Source organism: Bombina bombina, chromosome 2 (genome assembly GCF_027579735.1).
Source record: "Bombina bombina isolate aBomBom1 chromosome 2, aBomBom1.pri, whole genome shotgun sequence".
NCBI classification, from domain to species: domain Eukaryota; kingdom Metazoa; phylum Chordata; class Amphibia; order Anura; family Bombinatoridae; genus Bombina; species Bombina bombina.
In genome coordinates, this window is record NC_069500.1 from 601,023,088 (window position 1) to 601,049,365 (window position 26,278).

General features: G+C 38.9%; 1 protein-coding gene across 1 annotated transcript in view; it reads right to left on the reverse strand.

The window, feature by feature from the left end:
* Positions 1 to 26,278, reverse strand: part of SMC5 (structural maintenance of chromosomes 5) — a 515,710-nt gene that overhangs the window by 230,104 nt on the left and 259,328 nt on the right. Inside the window, exons 17-18 of the mRNA XM_053702514.1 lie at positions 18,765 to 18,887; positions 17,911 to 18,033 (exon numbers count right to left, since the gene is read on the reverse strand). Of these exons, the coding sequence (XP_053558489.1) occupies positions 17,911 to 18,033; positions 18,765 to 18,887 (246 nt within the window). The remainder of the gene's footprint in view (positions 1 to 17,910; positions 18,034 to 18,764; positions 18,888 to 26,278) is intronic.

Below are 26,278 nucleotides of genomic sequence, written 5' to 3' on the forward strand. Positions count from 1 at the left end.
CTTAAAAAACTATCCCTAGGCAAAATCTAGTCAGCCATGTGGAAAAAACTGGGCCCCAGAATAAAGTTTTATCACCAATATGTAATAAACGTTCATACACCTTCAAGCAAACGTTATATCTATTCAGTAATATGAGTAAATAATAAAAATATTACCCTTTACAGCAAGCATGATACCAGTTGTTATTAAATCACTGTAATCAGGCTTACCTTAAGTAAATCCGGTATTGTCAGCATTTTCTAGCATATCATTTCTCTAGAAAAATTTAAAACTGCACATACCTCAGAGCAGGAGACCCTGCACGCTATTCCCCCAGCTGAAGTTACCCATCTCTTCAGTTATGTGTGAGAACAGCAATGGATCTTAGTTAAAACCTGCTAAGATCATCAAAGACCACAGGCAGACTCTTCTTCAACTTTCTGCCTGAGGCTAAAATAGTACAACTCCCGTACCATTTGAAAATAAACTTTTGATTGAAGATAAACTACATTAATGCACCACATCTCTCTAGCTACTTCCCTTGTCGAGAGCTGCAAGAGAATGACTGGGAGGTGGCAGTTAGGGGAGGAACTATATAGACAACTCTGCTGTGGGTGATCCTCTTGCAGCTTCCTGTTGGGAAGGAGAATATCCCACAAGTAATGGATGAATCCGTGGACTGGATACACCTTACAAGAGAAAAACGAGTTTTAAGCAGCATATACAAATAAACAATGCACCCCTACACCTCAGCAGCTCTGCTGAGGTGCCTACCTGACTGCAAGACCGGAACCTCTCTCTCTGGCAAACTATCCGTTGCACTCGATATAGAAACGATGCAGCAACCCTCCTGACCTAGAAACGCTTGCTTCTGTTGAAAAACATGTGCTTCTAGGTAGAGAAACTATCCAGTGTGCATCCAGTGTAGACTGAATTCAAGATAGAGGCGCAGTAGAAAGAGCGTGCAAAACGGAAGATCCGCCCATCACGGGCGTGGCTTAACTAACAGTAGCCTTCCCTGGCGTAATAAAGAGTAAAAAATACCACCATAGTACCTAAACCACCATACAAAAGCTTGTCTCCCAGCCCCAGTACACGCTGTATGGTTTCAGACTCAGAGTCTTACTTGTCCCAAAGTGCCTACGTTTGCCCTGCAACAATACGCCCCTTATGTATTGTACTGAAAGTAAAAGTGATCCTTTCCTTTAAAGTCCCAGGAAAAAAATAAAGCACTTACCTCCTAAGGCTGTCTGACAGCAAAAGCAGTTCACCAGGTTTGAGGGGTCCTATCCCCCACACGGACCTGTGAAGAAAAATAAATTAAGGACTATAAATTCCTCAGGTTTTCAGGGTTAGGGCAGCAATAATATGGGAGGTTTGGTAGGTTTAGACTGTCTAGCTGGTGGGGAATCTAGCACACCTGAAGTAAACTTTATCCCAAAGTTTAAAGAGTTATAGTTAGTTGTAGTAGGTGGCGCAAAACAAGTTGCTATTCCCAATGTGTCTTACTGTAAATATGTGTGATAATATGTGGGCTCAATATATGTTAATGTTTTGATGAGTCCTAATTTTATATTCTCTTTTGGGAAAAAATGGATGTCGAAACTATTTAAGAAATAAATATGATGCTTTATTTGATTATGGTAAATTTACCCAATAGTAGTGATGCTAAAAGTACAGTTAAACAAAAATTATTACAATTCCTTCAAAGTTTTAAAAATGACACCGGTGTCTCTATGTATAAAAATGTACATAATATATAAAAAATAAATTAAATTAAAATAATAACGTTGAAATCTTATAATTTATACAGTTTTGGGTTTATCACAAGTTGTAATTTCTAACAGAATGTTTGTAGATACAATTTTATAGTGGATAAAACAATAGTTGCTGTATAGTTCATATAGGATACTTTGTTTCAAGTTCAGCTATGCAATTGAGATCTTATCTTAGGCAACTATATATCAAATGTAGAGGTATGTTGGTGCGATTTTTATCACACTATAATTAAAGTATACAAATTAGTACCTTGAAGTGTATCTGTTTGATATCACTTTTGTGAGATAATTGTGGTTAAATAAACACCGCTATGCCAGTGTTTTGATTAAGTTTCAAGATCAAGCTGGTGGCAGTTCTATATGAGCTGCTGGCGGTTAAATAAATGCCGCTTTGGTTTCCTCTTATTAGGTGGGCTTATCTGTTTGCTGCGAGAAAATTCACTTTTATATAAGTGTTTGGGTAGTTGTCGTGGCCGCTCAGTTACCTTATCCTTTGTCGGTCAGTGACCGATCGCGCTCTTAAGGGTTTCTTGGTGGGATCTTCGTTGCGGTTAAGTGCTAACCGTTTGCTGATGTTTTTTAAGTATCTCCGGTTTTTCTATTCTGTGGCTTGTCTGTCGGTCAGTGACCGATCACGATGGTATGGTTGTTGGATAACCTCCTGATGTGGAATTTTTGCGTGCCTTTCCGGTCTGTTGTTCCCAGGTTTCTTAGATGTCGGTCAGTGACCGATCTGGGTGCTGAAATGTGGTTGTTGGGATAAGTAGAAAGTTTGTAGGATAAGTAGAAAAAGGATTTCTAGTTATCAATGTGATCTTTGCGGTTAAATATATGCCGCTCAGTGGGAACTTGAATATTTCAACTGGGTATAGCTAGTATTCACTTTGTCTTCTCAAATCCTGTGCAGGTGTGCTCTGGTATCAACATGTTTCGGCTGGACAGCCTTTTTCAAGATACCAGATGTGGGGATTCAAAGGCTATTTAAAGCCTCTCTAATTTAGCAATAAATCACTAATTGATGATATACATAAAATCCAAAAAATCAGGAACAATTATAAAATGCTGTTTTATTATATAACATAGGTATCCTTGGGTCTTAATTATAATATAGTTGGGTGTTTTTATGTAGCGATAAACATTTTATATGATTACTTTTAAAATAGAGAAAGATATTATATATCTTAATGTCAATTACTTTTAGAGTGTATATTTTAGTCACTTTATGAAACCATGGATATTTTTAAAAGGTTTCTGTAATTAGAGCGTAATATTAGAGTGAAATAATTTATCTATACTTATCGTTGTATGGATATTTTAACCATAAAATATAGTTAAAACGGGGCCAATGGTGAAATTAGAATTTAGTGAAATAAAAGTTAGATGGGCCAAAAGAGAATATAAATTTAAGTGAATCTTTTGACTCTAGTTTGAATGTTTCTATTTGTTATCTGTGGGCTACAATAACCAGATAGTGCAGAGCTTTCCAAACATTTAATGTTGGTGACACACTTTGTAGACCTACATCATTTCACGACACAGTAATTCAGCTGTACTAGCAAAAAGGAGGTTAAACTAACTTGTTTTAAGAGTTACGGACACATACATAAATTATATAATAACAAAATGTATTTATAAGTATCAGTATGTATGTGCAATAATTAAAAAAAGTTTAATAACACCAATGGCTACTTACTATTTAAATGGGATGTATGAGGTTGATGGGATGAACACAGTTTCGGAATAATTGGTGTAATATTAGATAAAGACACTCACATTTCATCATCAAGCATTTTTAAGCTTCCACTTCCTATCCATATATCAAGAGCAGGAGCAGCAATGCACTACTGGCAGCTAGTTGCAAAAAAAATCCCACTGACTTCTGACTTCAGCTCAGCGTTTTAGCTGCCACCCTCAGAACTCTGTGAGTCCGACTGACTACTGCCCGTGCTTCAAACACATTGCTGTCCCACTCACTGGCTACACTTGCAGTCATGAGCCAATTAAGGAGACTACACATGCAGTCAGGAGCCAATGTGCCGCCAAATCCACCAATGGTAAGTTTCAGTTCCCACTGAGCTGTGCCAATTGGTTAAGATGATCTGTGACCCACTAGGATCAATCACCTGTCAACCATGTGTTGTGTAGCAAGCAGGTGGAAAAACAGAAACCAAAAAACAATTTAAAAAAAAAATGTAATTTAAAAAAAAATTGTGCTGAAGCAGGGACACACCTACACACTACTGCCGACACACTAGTGTGTCCCGACACACAGTTTGGAAAGCACTGAGATAGTGGGTATTGTAAAAATATAGTAAAGAGCTGTATGATCCAATGAGTGTGTTGTACCAATACTTTTCTAGTTTTTGTGGATATTAGTATTATCGGATGAGAGATTAGCCTTCTTGTATGAATTTTTATAATTATTGTAGGAATTTTAAAATTTCAAGTTGTTTGTCCTTAGACTGTAAAACTTAGTGATAATTTTGTCAAATATATATATATTTTATTTTAGAATTCTATTGTATTTAATCAACTTGGTTTGTTAGTGTGATGGCTTGGTTTTTATGATCTTAATCTTTATAAAAATGGCCTATGTGTTAGTTTAAATTTCAAGTGGTGTGTCCTTAGACTGTAAAACTATATATATATATATATATTTTTTTTTTAATGATATATATATATATATATATATATATATATATATTCTTGAGTAGTTTTATTATGTTTAGTAAATATGTTTTAATGGTGTGTTTGCGTGTTTTCGTGATATTTATCTTATAGAATTGCATTGAGGTCTAGTTCGCTATTGAGGCCTTTTGGGTGTAGAGTTTTCATTTTGAAAATCAATTCTGCTTCATGGTATAGTAACTTTTTTTTCCATATTTCCGCCTCTACCATCTGTCTTTATTTTCTTAATGCCCCAAAATTTCATGTCATTTGGGTTACCTTTGTGGAATTCTTTAAAGTGGGCATAACGTCTGGTATTATCTTTTTTCTTTTTCTATGCATCTGATGTGTTCTCTTATTCTTTCTTTCAGTTTCCTTCCCGTTTGACCTAGGTACTGGCATATAGATATAGCATATAGATTATTGGGAGATGAGGCAACATATAAAAAATTGACTGGGAACCCCTTAGAATCCATGAAGAAAAACTTGGACAAAAACATAATTTATGCTTACCTGATAAATTCCTTTCCCCTGTAGTGTAGTCAGTCCACGGGTCATCCATTACTTATGGGATTATATCTCCTCCCTAACAGGAAGTGCAAGAGGATCACCCAAGCAGAGCTGCTATATAGCTCCTCCCCTCTACGTCATACCCAGTCATTCGACCGAAACCAAACGAGAAAGGAGAAACTATAGGGTGTAGTGGTGACTGGAGTTTAATTTAAAATTTTGACCTGCCGTAAAAACAGGGCGGGCCGTGGACTGACTACACTACAGGAGAAAGGAATTTATCAGGTAAGCATAAATTATGTTTTCTCCTGTTAAGTGTAGTCAGTCCACGGGTCATCCATTACTTATGGGATACCAATACCAAAGCTAAAAGTACACGGATGACGGGAGGGACAGGCAGGATCTTTACACGGAAGGAACAACTGCCTGAAGAACCTTTCTCCCAAAAACAGCCTCCGAAGAAGCAAAAGTGTCAAATTTGTAAAATTTCGAAAAGGTGTGAAGTGAAGACCAAGTTGCAGCCTTGCAAATCTGTTCAACAGAGGCCTCATTTTTAAAGGCCCAAGTGGAAGCCACAGCTCTAGTAGAATGAGCTGTAATTCTTTCAGGAGGCTGCTGTCCAGCAGTCTCATAGGCTAAACGTATTATGCTACGAAGCCAGAAAGAGAGAGAGGTAGCCGAAGCTTTTTGACCTCTCCTCTGTCCAGAATAAACGACAAACAGGGAAGAAGTTTGGCGAAAATCTTTAGTTGCCTGCAAATAAAATTTCAGGGCACGGACGACGTCCAGATTGTGCAGAAGTCGTTCCTTCTTTGAAGAAGGGTTAGGACACAATGATGGAACAACAATCTCTTGATTGATATTCCTGTTAGTGACTACCTTAGGTAAGAACCCAGGTTTAGTACGCAGAACTACCTTGTCTGAATGAAAAATCAGATAAGGAGAATCACAATGTAAGGCCGATAACTCAGAGACTCTTCGAGCCGAGGAAATAGCCATTAAAAACAGAACTTTCCAAGATAACAGCTTGATATCAATGGAATGAAGGGGTTCAAACGGAACACCCTGTAAAACGTTAAGAACTAAGTTTAAGCTCCACGGCGGAGCAACAGTTTTAAGCACAGGCTTAATCCTGGCCAAAGCCTGACAAAAGGCCTGAACGTCTGGAACTTCTGACAGACGTTTGTGTAAAAGGATGGACAGAGCTGAGATCTGTCCCTTTAACGAACTAGCAGATAAACCCTTTTTTAAACCTTCTTGTAGAAAAGACAATATCCTAGGAATCCTAACCTTACTCCATGAGTAACTCTTGGATTCGCACCAATGCAAGTATTTACGCCATATTTTATGGTAAATTTTCCTGGTAACAGGTTTCCTAGCCTGTATTAAGGTATCAATCACTGACTCCGAGAATCCACGCTTTGATAGAATCAAGCGTTCAATCTCCATGCAGTCAGCCTCAGAGAAATTAGATTTGGATGTTTGAAAGGACCCTGAATCAGAAGGTCCTGTCTCAGAGGCAGAGATCATGGTGGACAGGACGACATGTCCACTAGATCTGCATACCAGGTCCTGCTCTCTCCTGTTTGATCCTGGCAATTAATCGAGGAAGCATCGGGAAGGGTGGAAACACATAAGCCATGTTGAAGACCCAAGGTGCTGTCAGAGCATCTATCAGAACCGCTCCCGGGTCCCTGGACCTGGATCCGTAACAAGGAAGCTTGGCGTTCTGGCGAGACGCCATGAGATCCAGGTTTGCTTTGCCCCAACGCCGAAGCAGTTGGGCAAATACCTCCGGATGAAGTTCCCACTCCCCCGGATGAAAAGACTGGCGACTTAGGAAATCCGCCTCCCAGTTCTCCACGCCTGGGATGTGGATCGCTGACAGGTGGCAAGAGTGAGACTCTGCCCAGCGAATTATCTTTGAGACTTCCATCATCGCTAGGGAACTCCTTGTCCCTCCCTGATGGTTGATGTAAGCCACAGTCGTGATGTTGTCCGACTGAAACCTGATAAACCTCAGAGTTGCTAACTGAGGCCAAGCCAGAAGGGCATTGAAAACTGCTCTTAATTCCAGAATGTTTATTGGAAGGAGTCTCTCCTCCTGAGTCCATGATCCCTGAGCCTTCAGGGAATTCCAGACAGCGCCCCAACCTAGCAGGCTGGCGTCTGTTGTTACAATCGTCCAATCTGGCCTGCTGAAGGGCATCCCCCTGGACAGATGTGGCCGAGAAAGCCACCATAGAAGAGAATCTCTGGTCTCTTGATCCAGATTCAGCATAGGGGACAAATCTGAGTAATCCCCATTCCACTGACTTAGCATGCACAATTGTAGTGGTCTGAGATGCAGGCGTGCAAAAGGTACTATGTCCATTGCCGCTATCATTAAGCAGATTACCTCCATGCATTGAGCCACTGACGGGTGTTGAATGGAATGAAGGACACGGCAAGCATTTAGGAGTTTTGTTAACCTGTCCTCTGTCAGGTAAATTTTCATTTCTACAGAATCTATAAGAGTCCCCAAGAATGGAACTCTTGTGAGTGGCAATAGAGAACTCTTTTCTACGTTCACCTTCCACCCATGCGACCTTAGAAATGCCAGAACTAACTCTGTATGAGACTTGGCAGTCTGGAAACTTGACGCTTGTATCAGAATGTCGTCTAGGTACGGAGCTACCGATATTCCTCGCGGTCTTAGTACCGCCAGAAGAGAGCCCAGAACCTTTGTAAAGATTCTTGGAGCCGTAGCTAACCCGAAGGGAAGAGCTACAAACTGGTAATGCCTGTTTAGGAAGGCAAACCTTAGGTACCGATAATGATCCTTGTGAATCGGTATGTGAAGGTAGGCATCCTTTAAATCCACTGTGGTCATGTACTGACCCTTTTGGATCATAGGTAAGATTGTCCGAATAGTTTCCATTTTGAACGATGGAACTCTTAGGAATTTGTTTAGGATCTTTAAGTCCAAGATTGGTCTGAAGGTTCCCTCTTTTTTGGGAACCACAAACAGATTTGAGTAAAACCCTTGTCCGTGTTCCGACCGCGGAACTGGGTGGATCACTCCCATTAGTAAAAGGTCTTGTACACAGCGTAGAAACGCCTCTTTCTTTATCTGGTTTGCTGACAACCTTGAAAGATGAAACCTCCCTTTTGGAGGAGAAGCTTTGAAGTCCAGAAGATATCCCTGAGATATGATCTCTAACGCCCAGGGATCCTGGACATCTCTTGCCCAAGCCTGGGCGAAGAGAGAAAGTCTGCCCCCCACTAGATCCGTTTCCGGATCGGGGGCCCTCACTTCATGCTGTCTTAGGGGCAGCAGCAGGCTTTCTGGCCTGCTTGCCCTTGTTCCAGGACTGGTTAGGTTTCCAGCCCTGTCTGTAGCGAGCAACAGTTCCTTCCTGTTTTGGAGCGGAGGAAGTTGATGCTGCTCCTGCCTTGAAGTTACGAAAGGCATGAAAATTAGACTGTTTAGCCCTTGGTTTGGCTCTGTCTTGAGGCAGGGCATGGCCCTTACCTCCAGTAATGTCAGCGATAATTTCTTTGAAACCGGGCCCGAATAATGTCTGCCCTTTGAAAGGTATGTTAAGCAATTTAGATTTAGAAGTCACATCGGCTGACCAGGATTTAAGCCACAGCGCTCTGCGCGCTTGAATGGCGAATCCGGAGTTCTTAGCCGTAAGTTAAGTGTACTACGGCATCAGAAATAAATGAATTAGCTAGCTTAAGGACTCTAAGCTTGTCTATAATCTCATCCAATGGAGCTGAGCTAATGGTCTCTTCCAGAGACTCAAACCAGAATGCCGCCGCAGCCGTGACAGGCGCAATGCATGCAAGAGGTTGTAATATAAAAGCTTGTTGAACAAACATTTTCTTAAGGTAACCCTCTAACTTTTTATCCATTGGATCTGAAAAAGCACAGCTATCCTCCACCGGGATAGTGGTGCGCTTGGCCAGAGTAGAAACTGCTCCCTCCACCTTAGGGACCGTCTGCCATAAGTCCCGTGTGGTGGCGTCTATTGGAAACATTTTTCTAAATATAGGAGGGGGTGAAAAAGGCACACCGGGTCTATCCCACTCCTTGTTAACAATTTCTGTAAGCCTTTTAGGTATAGGAAAAACGTCAGTACACGTCGGTACCGCAAAATATTTATCCAGCCTACATATTTTCTCTGGAATTGCAACCATGTTACAATCATTCAGAGCCGCTAATACCTCCCCTAGTAATACACGGAGGTTCTCAAGCTTAAATTTAAAATTTGAAATGTCTGAGTCCAGTTTACTTGGATCAGATCCGTCACCCACAGAATGAAGCTCTCCGTCCTCATGTTCTGCAAATTGTGACGCAGTATCAGACATGGCTCTATTATTATCAGCGCACTCTGTTCTCACCCCAGAGTGGTTGCGTTTACCCCTAAATTCTGGCAATTTAGATAATACTTCAGTCATAACATTAGCCATGTCTTGCAAAGTGATTTGTATGGGCCGCCCTGATGTACTTGGCGCCACAATATCACGCACCTCCTGAGCGGGAGACGAAGGTACTGACACGTGAGGAGAGTTAGTCGGCATAACTTCCCCCTCGATGTCCGGTGAAATTTTCTTTACATGTACAGATTGGCTTTTATTTAAAGTAGCATCAATGCAATTAGTACACAAATTTCTATTGGGCTCCACATTGGCCTTTAAACATATTGCACAAAGAGATTCCTCTGTGTCAGACATGTTTAAACAAACTAGCAATGAAACTAGCAAGCTTGGAAAATACTTTTCGATAAATTTACAAGCAATATAAAAAAACGTTACTGTGCCTTTAAGAAGCACAAAAAAACTGTCACAGTTGAAATAACAATGAACCAAATTAGTTATAGCAACCAAATTTTCACAGTAAATGTATTAAGTTAGCAAAGGATTGCACCCACCAGCAAATGGATGATTAACCCCTTAGTACCCAAAACAGATAACAATTTAATATAAACATTTTTATCACAGTCAAAAACACAGTCTCACAGGTCTGCTGTGAGTGATTACCTCCCTCAAAACTAGTTTTGGAGACCCCTGGGCTCTGTAGAGACGTCCTGGATCATGGAGGAAGAAATAGGAAGACTGTGACTGAATTTTTACTGCGCAATAAAGCGCCAGAATAGGCCCCTCCCACTCATAGTACAACAGTGGGGAAGCTCAGTAAACTGATTTTATTCATAAACAAACGACAGCCATGTGGAAAAATAATGCCCAAAAAGTTTTATCACCAAGTACCTCAGAGAAAAACGATTAACATGCCAGTAAACGTTTTAAAAATAAAATTATGAAATGTTATTAATAAGCCTGCTGCTAGTCGCTTTCACTGCAGTGGGGGCTCAAATATAAGTTAAATGTATACAGTATTTTCTTAGTGAAGTTCCATTCCCTAGAAATACCTCAGTGTAAACATATACATATCAGCCTGATACCAGTCGCTACTACTGCATTTAAGGCTGCACTTACATTACATCGGTTATAGCAGTATTTTCTCAGTCAATTCCATTCCTTAGAAAATAATATACTGCAACATACCTCCTTGCAGGTGAACCCTGCCCGCTGTCCCCTGTTCTGAAGTTACCTCACTCCTCAGAATGGCCGAGAACAGCAAATGGATCTTAGTTACGACCGCCAAGATCATACAGAAACTCGGGTAGATTCTTCTTCTAATGCTGCCTGAGAAAAAACAACACACTCCGGTGCCGTTTAAAATAACAAACTTTGATTGAAGAAATAAAAACTAAGTTTAACAACCACAGTCCTCTCACACGTCCTATCTATTAGTTAGGTGCAAGAGAATGACTGGGTATGACGTAGAGGGGAGGAGCTATATAGCAGCTCTGCTTGGGTGATCCTCTTGCACTTCCTGTTAGGGAGGAGATATAATCCCATAAGTAATGGATGACCCGTGGACTGACTACACTTAACAGGAGAAATGATACTTACAGCAAAAAACAAAGGTATTCTTAATAACCAAGAAAGTAGATTTCTAGAAATTGATCACCCAAGGACACCAGTCTTTTATTTCCTGCCCAAAATCCATAAAAGCATCACCAACCCCCCAGGCAGACCAATCATCTCAGGAATTGATTCCCTAACATCTAACCTATCGCAATACACAGATTATTACCTACAGAAATATGTGAAATCTATACCATCACATCTCAAAGACACCAAACATTTTTTAAATCTAATAGAAAATTTAAAATGGGAATATAACTACATCTTAGTCACGTGTGACGTGAGTTCTTTATACACTTGCATAGATCAGAAAGGTCTAGCGGCTACTCATTCCTATCTACTAAGAGATACAGAAATGTCAAAAGTACAGCAAGAATTCATATTAGACTGTATGGAGTTTATTCTTAAGAATAACTATTTTTCATTTAATGGGCATTACTATTTGCAAAAAAAGGGCACAGCCATGGGCACGAGATTCTTACCCAGTTACGCCAATTTGTTCGTAGGGCATTTTGAAGAACTTTTTTTGTCCGGAACTCCGTGGGGTGCGAATCTCGTGCTCTACAAAAGGTTTATTGATGATATATTCATTATCTGGAAAGGTGATGAGGAACTACTAGAACAATTCATTTCAGATTTTAACACCAATGATTTCGGATTAATATTCACATATGAATATAACAAAGTAAAAATTAGTTTTCTGGATATAGAAATATCTATAATAAATAATGAAATAACCACAACCACCTTTTTTAAAAAAGTCGATGCCAACAGCTATATTGATTTTAAAAGCTGCCATCATAATAAATGGAAAAGAAACATACCAAAAGGGCAATTCTCAAGAATCAGAAGAAACTGCACACACATCGCAGATTATGACTCACAAGCAGAGATCTTGCACAACAGATTTTTAGAGAAAGGATACCACCCCAAACAACTTCTAGAAACCAACAAACTGGTTAGACAAATAGACAGGAGGTCACTACTAGAAGACAGCAATATGACTAACAAGGCAGGAAAAGATCCATATGACATTCCATTTATTACATCATTTTCTAGTCAACATAAACTAATTGAGAACATTGTAAAGAAACACTGGCACATAGCCAGAAGTGACCCCATAATAGGGAAAAGACTAAAATATCGCCCTGATGTTATATTCAGAAAGGCCACTAATTTAAAGAATATCTTAGCGCCAAGCGAATTTAAATCAAAAACAGGTCCCCAGCAATACAACTTAAACAATGAAAAACTATTAGGATTTTTTCCATGTCATGTATGCAAATCATGCAAATTTAGCACCAAAACCAAAAAGGTAAAATCTAATGTAACCCAGAAAGAACTGAAGATTAATGACACCATAAGATGCACTGACACCAACATAATCTATTTAATTCAGTGCTCATGTAAACTACAGTACCTAGGTCAAACGGGAAGGAAACTGAAAGAAAGAATAAGAGAACACATCAGATGCATAGAAAAAGAAAAAGATAATACCAGACTTTATGCCCACTTTAAAGAATTCCACAAAGGTAACCCAAATGACATGAAATTTTGGGGCATTAAGAAAATAAAGACAGATGGTAGAGGCGGAAATATGGAAAAAAAGCTACTATACCATGAAGCAGAATTGATTTTCAAAATGAAAACTCTACACCCAAAAGGCCTCAATAGCGAACTAGACCTCAATGCAATTCTATAAGATAAATATCACGAAAACACGCAAACACACCATTAAAACATATTTACTAAACATAATAAAACTACTTAAGAATATATATAAATATATATATATATATATATATATATATATATATCATAAAAAATATATATATATATAGTTTTACAGTCTAAGGACACACCACTTGAAATTTAAACTAACACATAGGCCATTTTTATAAAGATTAAGATCATAAAAACCAAGCCATCACACTAACAAACCAAGTTGATTAAATACAATAGAATTCTAAAATAAAAAATATATATATTTGACAAAATTATCACTGAGTTTTACAGTCTAAGGACAAACAACTTGAAATTTTAAAATTCCTACAATAATTAATTCATACAAGAAGGCTAATCTCTCATCCGATAATACTAATATCCACAAAAACTAGAAAAGTATTGGTACAACACACTCATTCGATCATACAGCTCTTTACTATATTTTTACAATACCCACTATCTGGTTATTGTAGCCCCACAGATAACAAATAGAAACATTCAAACTAGAGTCAAAAGATTCACTTAAATTTATATTCTCTTTTGGCCCATCTAACTTTTATTTCACTAAATTCTAATTTCACCATTGGCCCCGGTTTAACTATATTTTATGGTTAAAATATCCATACAACGATAAGTATAGATAAATTATTTCACTCTAATATTACGCTCTAATTACAGAAATCTTTAAAAAATATCCATGGTTTCATAAAGTGACTAAAATATACACTCTAAAAGTAATTGACATTAAGATATATAATATCTTTCTCTATTTTAAAAGTAATCATATAAAATGTTTATCGCTACATAAAAACACCCAACTATATTATAATTAAGACCCAAGGATACCTATGTTATATAATAAAACAGCATTTTATAATTGTTCCTGATTTTTTTGATTTTATGTATATCATCAATTAGTGATTTATTGCTAAATTAGAGAGGCTTTAAATAGCCTTTGAATCCCCACATCTGGTATCTTGAAAAAGGCTGTCCAGCCGAAACATGTTGATACCAGAGCACACCTGCACAGGATTTGAGAAGACAAAGTGAATACCAGCTATACCCAGTTGAAATATTCAAGTTCCCACTGAGCGGCATATATTTAACCGCAAAGATCACATTGATAACTAGAAATCCTTTTTCTACTTATCCTACAAACTTTCTACTTATCCCAACAACCACATTTCAGCACCCAGATCGGTCACTGACCGACATCTAAGAAACCTGGGAACAACAGACCGGAAAGGCACGCAAAAATTCCACATCAGGAGGTTATCCAACAACCATACCATCGTGATCGGTCACTGACCGACAGACAAGCCACAGAATAGAAAAACCGGAGATACTTAAAAAACATCAGCAAACGGTTAGCACTTAACCGCAACGAAGATCCCACCAAGAAACCCTTAAGAGCGCGATCGGTCACTGACCGACAAAGGATAAGGTAACTGAGCGGCCACGACAACTACCCAAACACTTATATAAAAGTGAATTTTCTCACAGCAAACAGATAAGCCCACCTAATAAGAGGAAACCAAAGCGGCATTTATTTAACCGCCAGCAGCTCATATAGAACTGCCACCAGCTTGATCTTGAAACTTAAATCAAAACACTGGCATAGCGGCATTTATTTAACCACAATTATCTCACAAAAGTGATATCAAACAGATACACTTCAAGGTACTAATTTGTATACTTATATTATAGTGTGATAAAAATCGCACCAACATACCTCTACATTTGATATATAGTTGCCTAAGATAAGATCTCAATTGCATAGCTGAATTTGAAACAAAGTATCCTATATGAACTATACAGCAACTATTGTTTTATCCACTATAAAATTGTATCTACAAACATTCTGTTAGAAATTACAACTTGTGATAAACCCAAAACTGTATAAATTATAAGATTTCAACATTATTATTTTAATTTAATTTATTTTTTATATATTATGTACATTTTTATACATAGAGACACCGGTGTCATTTTTTAAACTTTGAAGGAATTGTAATAATTTTTGTTTAACTGTACTTTTAGCATCACTACTATTGTGTAAATTTACCATATTCAAATAAAGGATCATATTTATTTCTTAAATAGTTTCGACATCCATTTTTTCCCAAAAGAGAATATAAAATTAGGACTCATCAAAACATTAACATATATTGAGCCCACATATTATCACACATATTTACAGTAAGACACATTGGGAATAGCAACTTGTTTTGCGCCACCTACTACAACTAACTAATAATATGGGAGGTGCAGTGAGAATTATGTCCCACAAGTTCCCATTCCTCTAAAGCCACCAATGCCCTACTGAACAGACTTATATGGACTACGGCTACATCCTAGGACAAAGCAGCACAATCTTGTACTGTACTTTAAAAATAATAAACTCTTGATTGAAGAATCTAATCTAACACCTCACTTTACTACTTCCTATCACTAACATAGGCAAAGAGAATGACTGGAGTGGGAAGGAAGGGAGGAGCTATTTAACAGCTCTGCTGTGGTGCTCTTTGCCTCCTCCTGCTGACCAGAAGGTGAATATCCCATTAGTAATTATGATGATCCGTGGACTCATTGTGTCATAAAAAATAAAATCTTATTCTGCCCCCTACCAGCTGAGCTGGAATGAGGGCAGCACCTTCATGCGGATTTAGGGGCTGGCTTTGGTTTCTTAAATGGCTTGGATTTATTCCAATTTGAAGAAGGTTTCCAATTGGAAACAGATTCCTTGGGGGAAGGATTAGGTTTCTGTTCCTTAATTTGTTGAAAGGAACGAAAGCGCTTAGAAGCTTTAGATTTACCCTTAGGTCTTTTATCCTAAGGCAAAAAACTCCCTTCCCCCCAGTGACAGTTGAAATAATTGAATCCAACTGAGAACCAAATAACTTATTACCTTGGAAAGAAAGAGATAGCAATCTAGGCTTAGAAATCATGTCAGCATTCCAAGATTTAAGCCACAAAGCTCTTCTAGCTAAAATAGCTAAAGACATAGATTTAACATCAATTTTGATGATATCAAAAATGGCATCATAAATAAAATGATTAGCATGTTGAAGCAAGTGAACAATGCTAGACAAATCAGAATCCAATTCTTGTTGCGCTAAATGTTCCAACCAAAAAGTTGATGCAGCTGTAACATCAGCCAAAGAAATTGCAGGCCTTAGAAGATGACCAGAATATAAATAGGCTTTCCTTAGATAAGATTCAAGTTTCTTATCTAAAGGATCTTTAAAAGAAGTACTATCTTCCATAGGAATAGTAGTACGTTTAGCAAGAGTGGAGATCGCCCCATCAACTTTGGGGATCTTTTCCCTAAACTCCAATGTAACTGCTGGCAAAGGATACAATTCTTTAAACCTTGAAGAAGGAATAAAAAATGTACCAGGCCTATTGCATTCCTTAGAAATCATATCAGAAATAGCATCAGGAACTGGAAAAACTTCTGGAGTAACCACAGGAGGTTTATAAACAGAATTTAAATGTTTACTAGTTTTAATATCAATGTAATCAACACTTCTTTTAACAAAGAACGAATGAAATCTATAATAAATAAGTAGATTTGTCAGTGTCAATATCTGAGGAAGGATCTTCTGAATCAGATAGATCCTTATCAGAGGAGGATAATTCAGTATGTTGTCGGTTATTTGAAAATTCATCAACTTTATGAGAAGTTTTAAAAGACCTTTTACGTTTAGAAGGCAGGATGGCAGACAGAGCCTTCTGAATAGAATCAGCAAAAAAATATTTTAAATTCACAGGTATATCTTGTACATTAGATGTTGAAGGAACAAGAACAGGCAATGCACTATTACTGATGGACACATTTTCTGCATGTAAAAGCTTATCATGACAACTATTACAAACCACAGCTGGAGAAAAAAATCTCCAAAAGTTTACAACAAATGCACTTAGCTTTGGTAGAACTGTTATCAGGCAGCAGGGTTCCAACAGTGATTTCTGAGACAGGATCAGATTGAGACATCTTGCAAATGTAAGGGAAAAAACAACATATAAAGCAAAATGATCAATTTCCTTATATGGCAGTTTCAGGAATAGGAAAAAAATGCAAAAAGCATAGCCCTCTGATAGAGTAAAAGGCAAGAGGCATATAGGAATGGGTTTTTAAATAATGAAAATATTTGGCGCCAAGTATGACGCACAATACAAACAGAATTTTTTTTGGCGCAACATATATTTAGAACTTTTTAAAAATACATAAAGTGCCAAACCATAGCTGAGAGTGTCTAAAGTAATGAAAACCATACTTACCAAGAGACACCCATCCACATATAGCAGATAGCCAAACCAGTACTGTAACTTATCAGTATAGGTAATGGAATATGAGAGTATATCGTCGATCTGAAAAGGGAGGTAAGAGATGAAACTCTACGACCGATAACAGAGAACCTATTAAATAGATCTCCCGTGAGGAAAACCATTGCATTCAATAGGTGATACTCCCTTCACATCCCTCTGACATTCACTGTACTCAGAGAGGAATCGGGCTTCAAAATGCTGAGAAGCGCATATCAACGTAGAAATCTTAGCACAAACTTACTTCACCACCTCCATAGGAGGCAACGTTTGTAAAACTGAATTGTGGGTGTAGTGAGGAGTGTATTTATAGGCATTTTGGGGTTTGGGAAACTTTGCCCCTCCTGGTAGGATTGTATATCCCATACGTCACTAGCTCATGGTCTCTTGCCAATTACATGAAAGAAATATATATATATATATATATATATATATACACACATACACACACACTCTTAAACATTTCACACAATCCTAAATTATTACTAATCTCCATTGAGGTACACAGCAGGCAGCATGGGGTTAAACATTAAGGCATGGTACTGAGGCACACAGAGGAGTACAAGAGATCGTATTACCAGTGCACTGCTTGTGTATTGTAGCCCAAACAATTACAGTTTTCCTGTCAGTGTGCAAATGGCTCTCGGGTCCTACATGTTGCATATAATTCACTCTTATCTGGCTCCCTGTCTGGTGGTGACTTTTCTGGAAAAGCAGCTGGTTGTGCAGTACTCAGGAGGAGGAGGTGACAACTACTTGTATTGAAACCACGCTGCAGCCCGCTCTGTCAGTTTACACAGTAGTCCTAATCTTGCCGTGTCAGGTGAATTTTATGACACTTGCCTGTAGAGCTATATAGTTACTTGTAACAAAATTTCGGCGCATCCCTAGTTTGGAGTAAATTAAACAAATACAACAAAAAATATAAAAAAAAATTACTTACTTGCAAATCTTGAGGGATTTCTTGACTTGGATCCATATTACAAGCTTTCCTGGCTTTTCCCAGTAATCCTTTGCAATTTTCTAACAAAGTGCGCTTCCTTCCATCCATATTAACAAATTGAGCCTTACATTATATAAAAAAAGGAAATATTCCTTTAAATATTTCATGTAAAATACTTGAAACCCTACCATTCATTCCTGCACAATAAAAACAGGGAATAGTTTACGAACCAACCCCCCAATGAAACAAGATTATAAAATAGAGAAATGTATCTTTGAAGCAAAGTTTAATCTCTTTAAAAAAAAGGTAGTAATGTAAACTATAAATGAAACAATAGCCCCTCATTTTTCTTATTTCTAATATATTTTATCTTGTTAATTTCAGGTACAGTGTAAACTAAAGCCATCATTTCTAGGACTATAATGGTTTTCCTTCTATTAATCCATCTTCCAAATAGTGGCAGGGTTCTTAATGGTGCTATACACTCCAATTGATTACTATTGTACCCACAAACTTTCCAGGATCCAGGTAAACTGAATTTACAAAATAATTTTTACCTGCAGTGTTTTATGCAGAGGAAGGTGAGAGGTAACAGAACGTGGAGAGAGATTTCACAAATTAATGGTAGGGATATGTAGCAGGTGACCAACAATCATCTAAAATCACTCTTATTTCAAATGTATTCTGGTGCTTCATATATTTTTATTATTTTTTTTAATTCGGCAAAATAAAGTTCATGGGTAATTTCTCCAAAAACACTAAGCATTGCAGGGCTGTAGCTTAAGATCAACGTGGAGATAAGAGACATTCAGCATGTAACAGGTTATATGCACTTATGTTATTAATCAACTTACTTCCAAATCCCTAAGTTGTGATAATGCCTGTTTATACTGTGAATCAAGCTTATTCTTCTCAGAAGACACAGTTGTACTTTGGAGGCTTAAATCCACTTTTTCTATATTAAGGGTTGTGCATCTCTGCAATAAAATAAAATAAAATATTAGTAGCTTAAAATAATCATAACAAATACCTTACTTACTGCAGGCCATATTCAAAAGCAATTTAGTAATTTATTATAAGGCCATGGAAAACTTAAATGAACCATATCCACCCAAAAAAACATTTATGGGGGAAAAAAATAAGTTTTTCTAAAGAACTGCTTATTGCTGAATAAACTTCATAAAAGTTAGGAGGCAGACAGAGGCTCTCTCATTGTAAATTTGCATTATTTTGCTTATGGACTGAAAGCAATATTTTAACATTAACCAATCACTGTTCCCCTGGAAAAAAATGAACAAACAAAATTTATGCTTACCTGATACATTTCTTTCTTGCCGGATATGGAGAGTCCACTACGTCATTCAATTACTAGTGGGAATTTAACTCCTGGCCAGCAGGAGGAGGCAAAGAGCACCACAGCATAGCTATTTAGTGTCATTCACCTACCCATAATCCCCAGTCATTCGACCAAAGGGAAATGAAAAAGGAATAACACAAAGGTGTAGAAGTGCCTGAGGTTTAGTCCAAAATAACCGTCTTAATAAAGGGTGGGGTCATAAACTCTCCATACCCGGAAAAAAATTAATCAGGTAAGCATATATTTTGTTTTCTTTCCTAAGATATGGAGAGTCCACAACATCATTCAATTACTAGTGGGAACCAATACCCAAGCTAGAGGACACAGAATGAACAGGGAGAGAGAACAAGACAGGCAGACTTAAACAGAAATCACCACCGTTTGAAGAACCTGTCTCCCAAAAGAGGCCTCAGCCGAGGCAAAAAGTATCAAATTTGGAAAAAGTATGCAGAGGACCACCAAGTTGCAGCTTTGCAAATCTGTTCCACAGAAGCTTCATTTTTGAAAGCCCAAGAAGAGCAGACAGCCCTAGTGGAATGAGCTGTAATTCTCTCAGGAGGCCGCTGTCCAGCAGTCTCATAAGCAAAACGAATCAACTTCTCAACCAGAGGGAAAGAGAAGTAGAAGTAGCCTTCTGACCCTTACGCTTTCCTGAGACACAAACAAACAGGGCAGAAGACTGGCAAAAATCCTTAGTCACCTGTAGGTAGAATTTTAGAGCATGCACAACATACAAGTTGTGCAACAGACATTCTTTATGAGAAGGATTGGGACAGAGAGAAGGAACAACAATTTACTGAATAATATTTCTATCTGAAAGCACTTTAGGAAGAAACCCAATTTAGTACGAAGAACCGCCTTATCCGCATGAAAGATAAGGTAAGACGAATCACACTGCAAAGCCAAGAGTCCAGAAACTCTCCCAGCGGAAGAGATAGCAATAAGAAACAAAACATTCCAAGATAGCAACTTAATAACTATGGAATGCATTGGCTCAAACAGAGTCTGCTGCAAAACTTTAAGAACAAGATTAAGGCTCCAAGGAGGAGCAACAGGTTTAAACACAGGCCTGATTCTGACCAGGGCCTGACAAGAAGATTGAACATCTGGAACATCCCCAGACGCTTGTGTAACAAAATAGATAATGCAGAAATCTGACCTTTCAGAGAACTGACTGACAAACCCTTCTCCAGACCTTCCTGGAGAAAGGACAAAATCTAGGAATCTTGACTCTACTCCAAGAGAAACCCTTGGATTCACACCAATAAAGATATTTACGCCATATCTTATGGTAAATCTTTCTAGTAACAGGCTTGCGAGCCTGAATCATGGTCTCAATAACCGACTCAGAAAACCCACGCTTAGATAGAACTAAGCGTTCAATCTCCAAGCGGTTGGCTTCAGAGAAACGAGATTTGATGAAAGAAGGGACCCTGAATCAGAAGGTCCTTCCTCAGAGGCAGTCTCCAAGGTGGGAGAGACGATATGTCCACTAGGTCTGCATACCAGATCCTGCAAGGCCACGCAGGGGCTATTAGAATCACTGATTCCCTATCCTGTTTGATACGACCAAAAACTTGTGGAAGGAGTGCAAACAGAGGAAACAGGTATGCTAGACCAAAATCCCAAGGAACCACCAGAGCATCTATCAAAGTGGCCTGAGGATCTCTTGACCTTGAACCGTACATTGGAAGCTGCCGAGACTCCATCAGATCTAACTACAGCACCCCCCCCCCCATTTGAGGGTTAACCTGGAGAACACCTCCGGATGGAGAGCCCACTCCCAGGGATGAAAAGTCTGTCTGCTCAGGAAATCCGCTTCCCAGTTGTTCACTCCTGGAATGTGGATGGCAGATAGACAACAATTGTGAGCTTCCGCCCACTGAATAATCTGTGCCACCTTCTTCATGGCTAAAGAACTCAGAGTTCCTTCCAGGTGGTTGATGTAAGCCACTTAGGTGATGTTGTCCGACAAACCTGATAAACCGGGCTAAAGACAATTGAGGCCAAGCCATCAGAGCATTGTAAATCGCTCTCAACTCCAAGATGTTTATGGGGTGAGCAGATTCCTACCGAGTCCATAGTCCCTGCGCCTTTAACGAATCCCAGACTGCTCTCCAGCCTAGCAGGCTGGCGTCCTTGGTCACGACCATCCAGGAAGGTCTCCGGAAGCATGTGCCCTAAGACAGATGGTCCTGAGAAAGCCACCACGGGAGAGAGTCTCTTGTCGACTGGTCTAGATCTATCCTCTGAGACAGATCCGAATGGTCTCCATTCCGTTGTCTGAGCATGCATAATTGCAGAGATCTCAAATGGAAATCGAGCAAAGGGAATGATGTCCATGGAAGCGACCATCAGACAAATTACCTCCATACATTGAGCCACTGATGGCCGAACACTAGACTAAAGAGAGATGCAAGAGGAGAGAAACAGTGTTCTTTTGCAGGCAGACACTATCCAGATAATGTGCATAGCAGTCAGTTTGAACAGTCGTTCAGGATTTTTACTGTCTAAGTGCTTCTATCACGCTTTCAGTGTGCAACAGGATCTCTCATTGACTGACAGTGGAGGTTTACGTCATAGCTCCACGTCTACCAACGGAAGACTGGGAAGCGTGATCTGAGCAAGGACGCCGTGGTAAGCGGCGAATGTGGCCAAGGTTCCGTAAGTAAAACAACCAGATTTGCCAAGTCATTCACTTTGTGGAACTACACCATTTGAGACGATATTTAAGAGTACTGGTCACAGAGGAATATCTAGGTAAAGCTGTGAGTGCTACTAAAGGACCCTCTAAAATTCTCCACAGATACAAGCAGTCATACTTCTGTTTTTTGTCAGACCACATAAGCCACTTTCTCTACTCTGAGGTCAGTCTGTTCTACCTCTTTATAAACTGTGTAAAAGATCAGTCTGCGGAAAAGATCATTCAGCTTTACCCCCTTGTGAACTGTGGATCTATTCTTTTAAACATTCAGCACTAGCCGTATTAACGGCGTTGATACTTATACATATAGAGACGGTTCACTATTAGCTACGTTGTATTCACCTAGTTTTGATATTGTATTTTATTGTTTCATTTTTTGTAAGTTAGAAAAATACTTATCTTAACTTTATGGTTTCATTTTTGAGAGTTAAAAGTGATTTATTATCACTTTATTTTACCTTGCCTCACGGCAATATATTTTGCAACTATTTCATATATAGTAATCATGTATTAATATGGTTTTAAATTCTATCCTGTTACTTGGATACTATACAAGAATTATAGGTCCGCCATATCCTATATACCACAGACACCTGCACCTTAGAATTTTTGCACTTGACATTTTTCAGATCTTAGTGAAATTATTAATTGTTGGTTTTTATGAGCTAGATATTTATATCTTTATTTTTATCGGGGAGACGTCCCCATTTTAAAAGGTTTTTCTTCTGGTGCCTTCTAATACAGATATATGTATGATTTCTACACTTGTTTTTTTGATACTTTTATATTATATTGCTGAATAAATTATCTTTTAAATTTAATCCTTCAGTACTCTATTGTTCTTTTGACTGCTTCTTATCATAGATTTTTTACTTTACTTTGTTTATACTTACTCTAATTACACCTAGGGAAGGGTTCATTTGGATAAGGAGCTTATAGAGGACATTACTTTGCGCCCTGTTTTTCCATTTTTTATTACCCTAAGAAAACCACCCTTGTAGCTGGAACAAGTGAACTCTTTTCCAGATTCACTTTCCAACCATGTGAACGAAGAAAAGACATGAGCGTTTGCTTGTTTAAAATATTGCGCCTGAACCAATATGTCGTCCAGGTATGGCGCCACTGTAATTCCCCGAGACCTGATCACTGCCAAGAGAGCCCCCAGAACCTTTAAGAAAATTCTGGGAGCTGTGGCAAGTCCAAACGTATGAGCCACAAACTGAAAGTGTTTGTCTAGAAAGCCAAATCTGAGGAATTTGTGATGATCCCTGTGGATGGAAACATGAAGATACATGTCCATGAACTGACCCTCTTGGACCAAAGGAAGAATGGAACGAATGGTTTCCATTTTGAAGGACGGTACCCAGAGAAACTTGTTGAGGCACTTTAGGTCTAAAATGGGTCGAAACGTTCCCTCTTTTTTGGAAACCACAAACAGATTTAAATAGAATCATAGACCCTGTTCCCTTACTGGAACAATCACTCCCAGGGAGGAATGGTCCAGAACGCAGTTTAAGAATGCCTCTCTTTTTACCTGGTCTGCAGATAATCTTGAGGTAGAATCTGCCCCTGGGAGGGAAAGTTTTGAGTTCTATTTTGTAACCCTGATATACTATGTCCACAGCCCAAGGACCTGGGACATTTTGTCTCCACGCTTGACCAAACAGGGAAAGTCTGCTCGCCACTTGATCTGATACCAGACCGGAGGCCGACCCTTCATGATGACTTAGACTCAGCTGAGGGTTTCTTTGATTGCTTCCCCTTATTCCAAGACTGATTGGGCTTCCAAGAAGACTTGGACTGCTCCTGCTTGGAAGAGGAAGGGGAAGACTTTTAAACTTACGAAATGAACGAAAATTACTTTGGCGTCCTTTGAGTCTGTTCTTCTTGTCTTGCGGTAGAAAATACCCTTATCCACCCATAATATCAGAAATTATTTCTGCCAGACCAGGTCCGAACAAGGCCTTTCCCTTGTAAGGAAGCTCCAGAAGCTTGGACTTAGAGGTAACATCCGCTGACCAAGATTTTAGCCACAATGTCCTACGGGCTAGGACAGATAAGCCAGACATCTTGGCTCCCAGTCTAATAACTTGCATGTTAGCATCAGAAATAAAGGAATTGGTTAGTTTGAGAGCCTTAATCCTATCTTGGATCTCCTCCAACTGAGTCTCTACTAAAATTAAATCAAACAAGGCGTTGCACCAATACGATGCCGCACTTGCTACTGTGGCAATACAAACTACAGGTTGCCATTGAAGACCTTGATGAATATACATCCTCTTCAAATAAGCTTCCAGCTTTTTGTCCATGGGATCCTTAAAGGAGCAGCTATCCTCTATAGGGATCGTAGTTCTCTTAGCCAGAGTAGAAATAGCCACTTCTACTTTAGGCACCGTGCGCCAAGAATCTTTAATGGAGTCAGCAACAGGAAACATCTTTTTAAATACAGGAGACGGGAAGAAAGGAATCACTGGCTTCTCCCATTCCTGTGAAATAATCTCAGTCACACGGTCTGGGACAGTATTAACTTCTTCAGAGGAAGGAACATCATAGTATTTATTAAGTTTACTAGACTTCTTAGGGTTGACAACAACAGAAGTATCAGAGTCGTCCAAAGTAGCCAATACCTCCTTTAACAGTACACGAAGGTGTTCAAGCTTAAATCTGAAGTTTACTTCTTTAGTATCAGAAGAAGGAATAATGCTGTCCAAATCTGAGATTTCACCCTCAGAGGCTACCGATGTATCCTCCTCATCAGACTTATGAGGGAGGGCAACCTGCGTAGCAGTAGGTGGAACAGAAACCTTACTATCTGAATGTCTAATTTTCCTCTTGCGTTTTACCAGCATAGGAAAAGCAGATAATGCCGCAGATACCGCAGAAGATACATGTGCAGCAAAATCTGCAGGCAATTAAACTCCTCCAGGAGGCTGAGAAGAACTGCAGGGCACTGTATGTGACGCCATAGAGGCTTGGGAAGTTTGAAAAAAAAGCTGCAGCATTGCCTGAACAGCATCATCCTGAGAGACATTGGGCTCAGAGGGCAACAATGTATCTATAAATTGAAGCGTTCTAGCTAAGCATGCAGCACAGAATTGCATAACCAAAACAATTTGTGCCTCAAGGCATAACAAGCATTTGGCAAGAGACACAGAGTCTTGGTCCATGCCCATAACACTAAATAATAAATTCCCCAAATTGTAGACTTTTTTTTAAATACACTGTCACTTTAAGAATTTTTAATACCAGTCTCTTAACGTTATGCAAAAATTCTTTAAAATACTAAACCAATAAGGCCCCCTGCACCTCAGACAGGCTGAGGTGTTTTACCGTAACACATACATAATTTGGCTGCCAGAAGTCTCTAAAATAATCATATAGTAGATAGACACTAAAGAGACTGAAATTCAATGACGCTGCTCCGTGAATATCCGACAGCAGAGAAGTCACATGACCGGCAGAGAGAGAAAACTATGCAGCAATTAAAAGGCGCATTTTCCTCTGCCTACAACACCGGAGCTTAAAGAAGCAAAGAAAACTAACTGCCAAATTTTAAGTTTATACATAAATCCCTGTATAAAACATAAGCCACACACATACTAATAAAGTATTTGAACAAAATTAGCCCAAAGAGGGAAAAACGTCTGAATAAAGGGAAGATTAACTCCTAGTCTCAGCATACATAATGTGCCTGCCCACTGCCAAAGAAAATCCTGTATAAAGGATTTTAAAAATGTCCACATCTACTGCATATGACATATTCTTCTGAAGTGCAAGTCTCCAAGACCTAGACTGCACTTACCTGCAGTCTAGGTGTCTGGCAGGAAGACAGTTTACAAGGTGTGAAAGGACACATACTCCTTACAGAGACTGGTAGAAAAAGAAAGAACAGAGTAACCAACTCTGGCTTTCTGTACCACGGGCAGCAATGTGTTAGGTAACAAAGCAAGGACTACCTCACAACTTCCTAACTGCTTAAAAGCCACCACTACTCTACTGAAGAGATTGACATGGACTCAGCTAAACCCAAATCCTTGCTTGCTGGGAAAAGTACCCGAAAAAGGAATTCATTTCTTCAGACACCAAACTTCATCTCCTCCATTGACAGAGGCAAAGAGAATCACTGGGGATTATGGGTAGGGGAGTGACACAAAACAGCTTTGATGTGGTGCTCTTTGCCTCCTCCTGCTGGCCAGGAGTGATATTCCCACTAGAAATTGAATGACGTCGTGGACTCTCCATATCTTAGGAAAGAAAACTAAATTCATGCTTACCTGATAAATTTCTTTCTTTCCGGGCATGAAGAG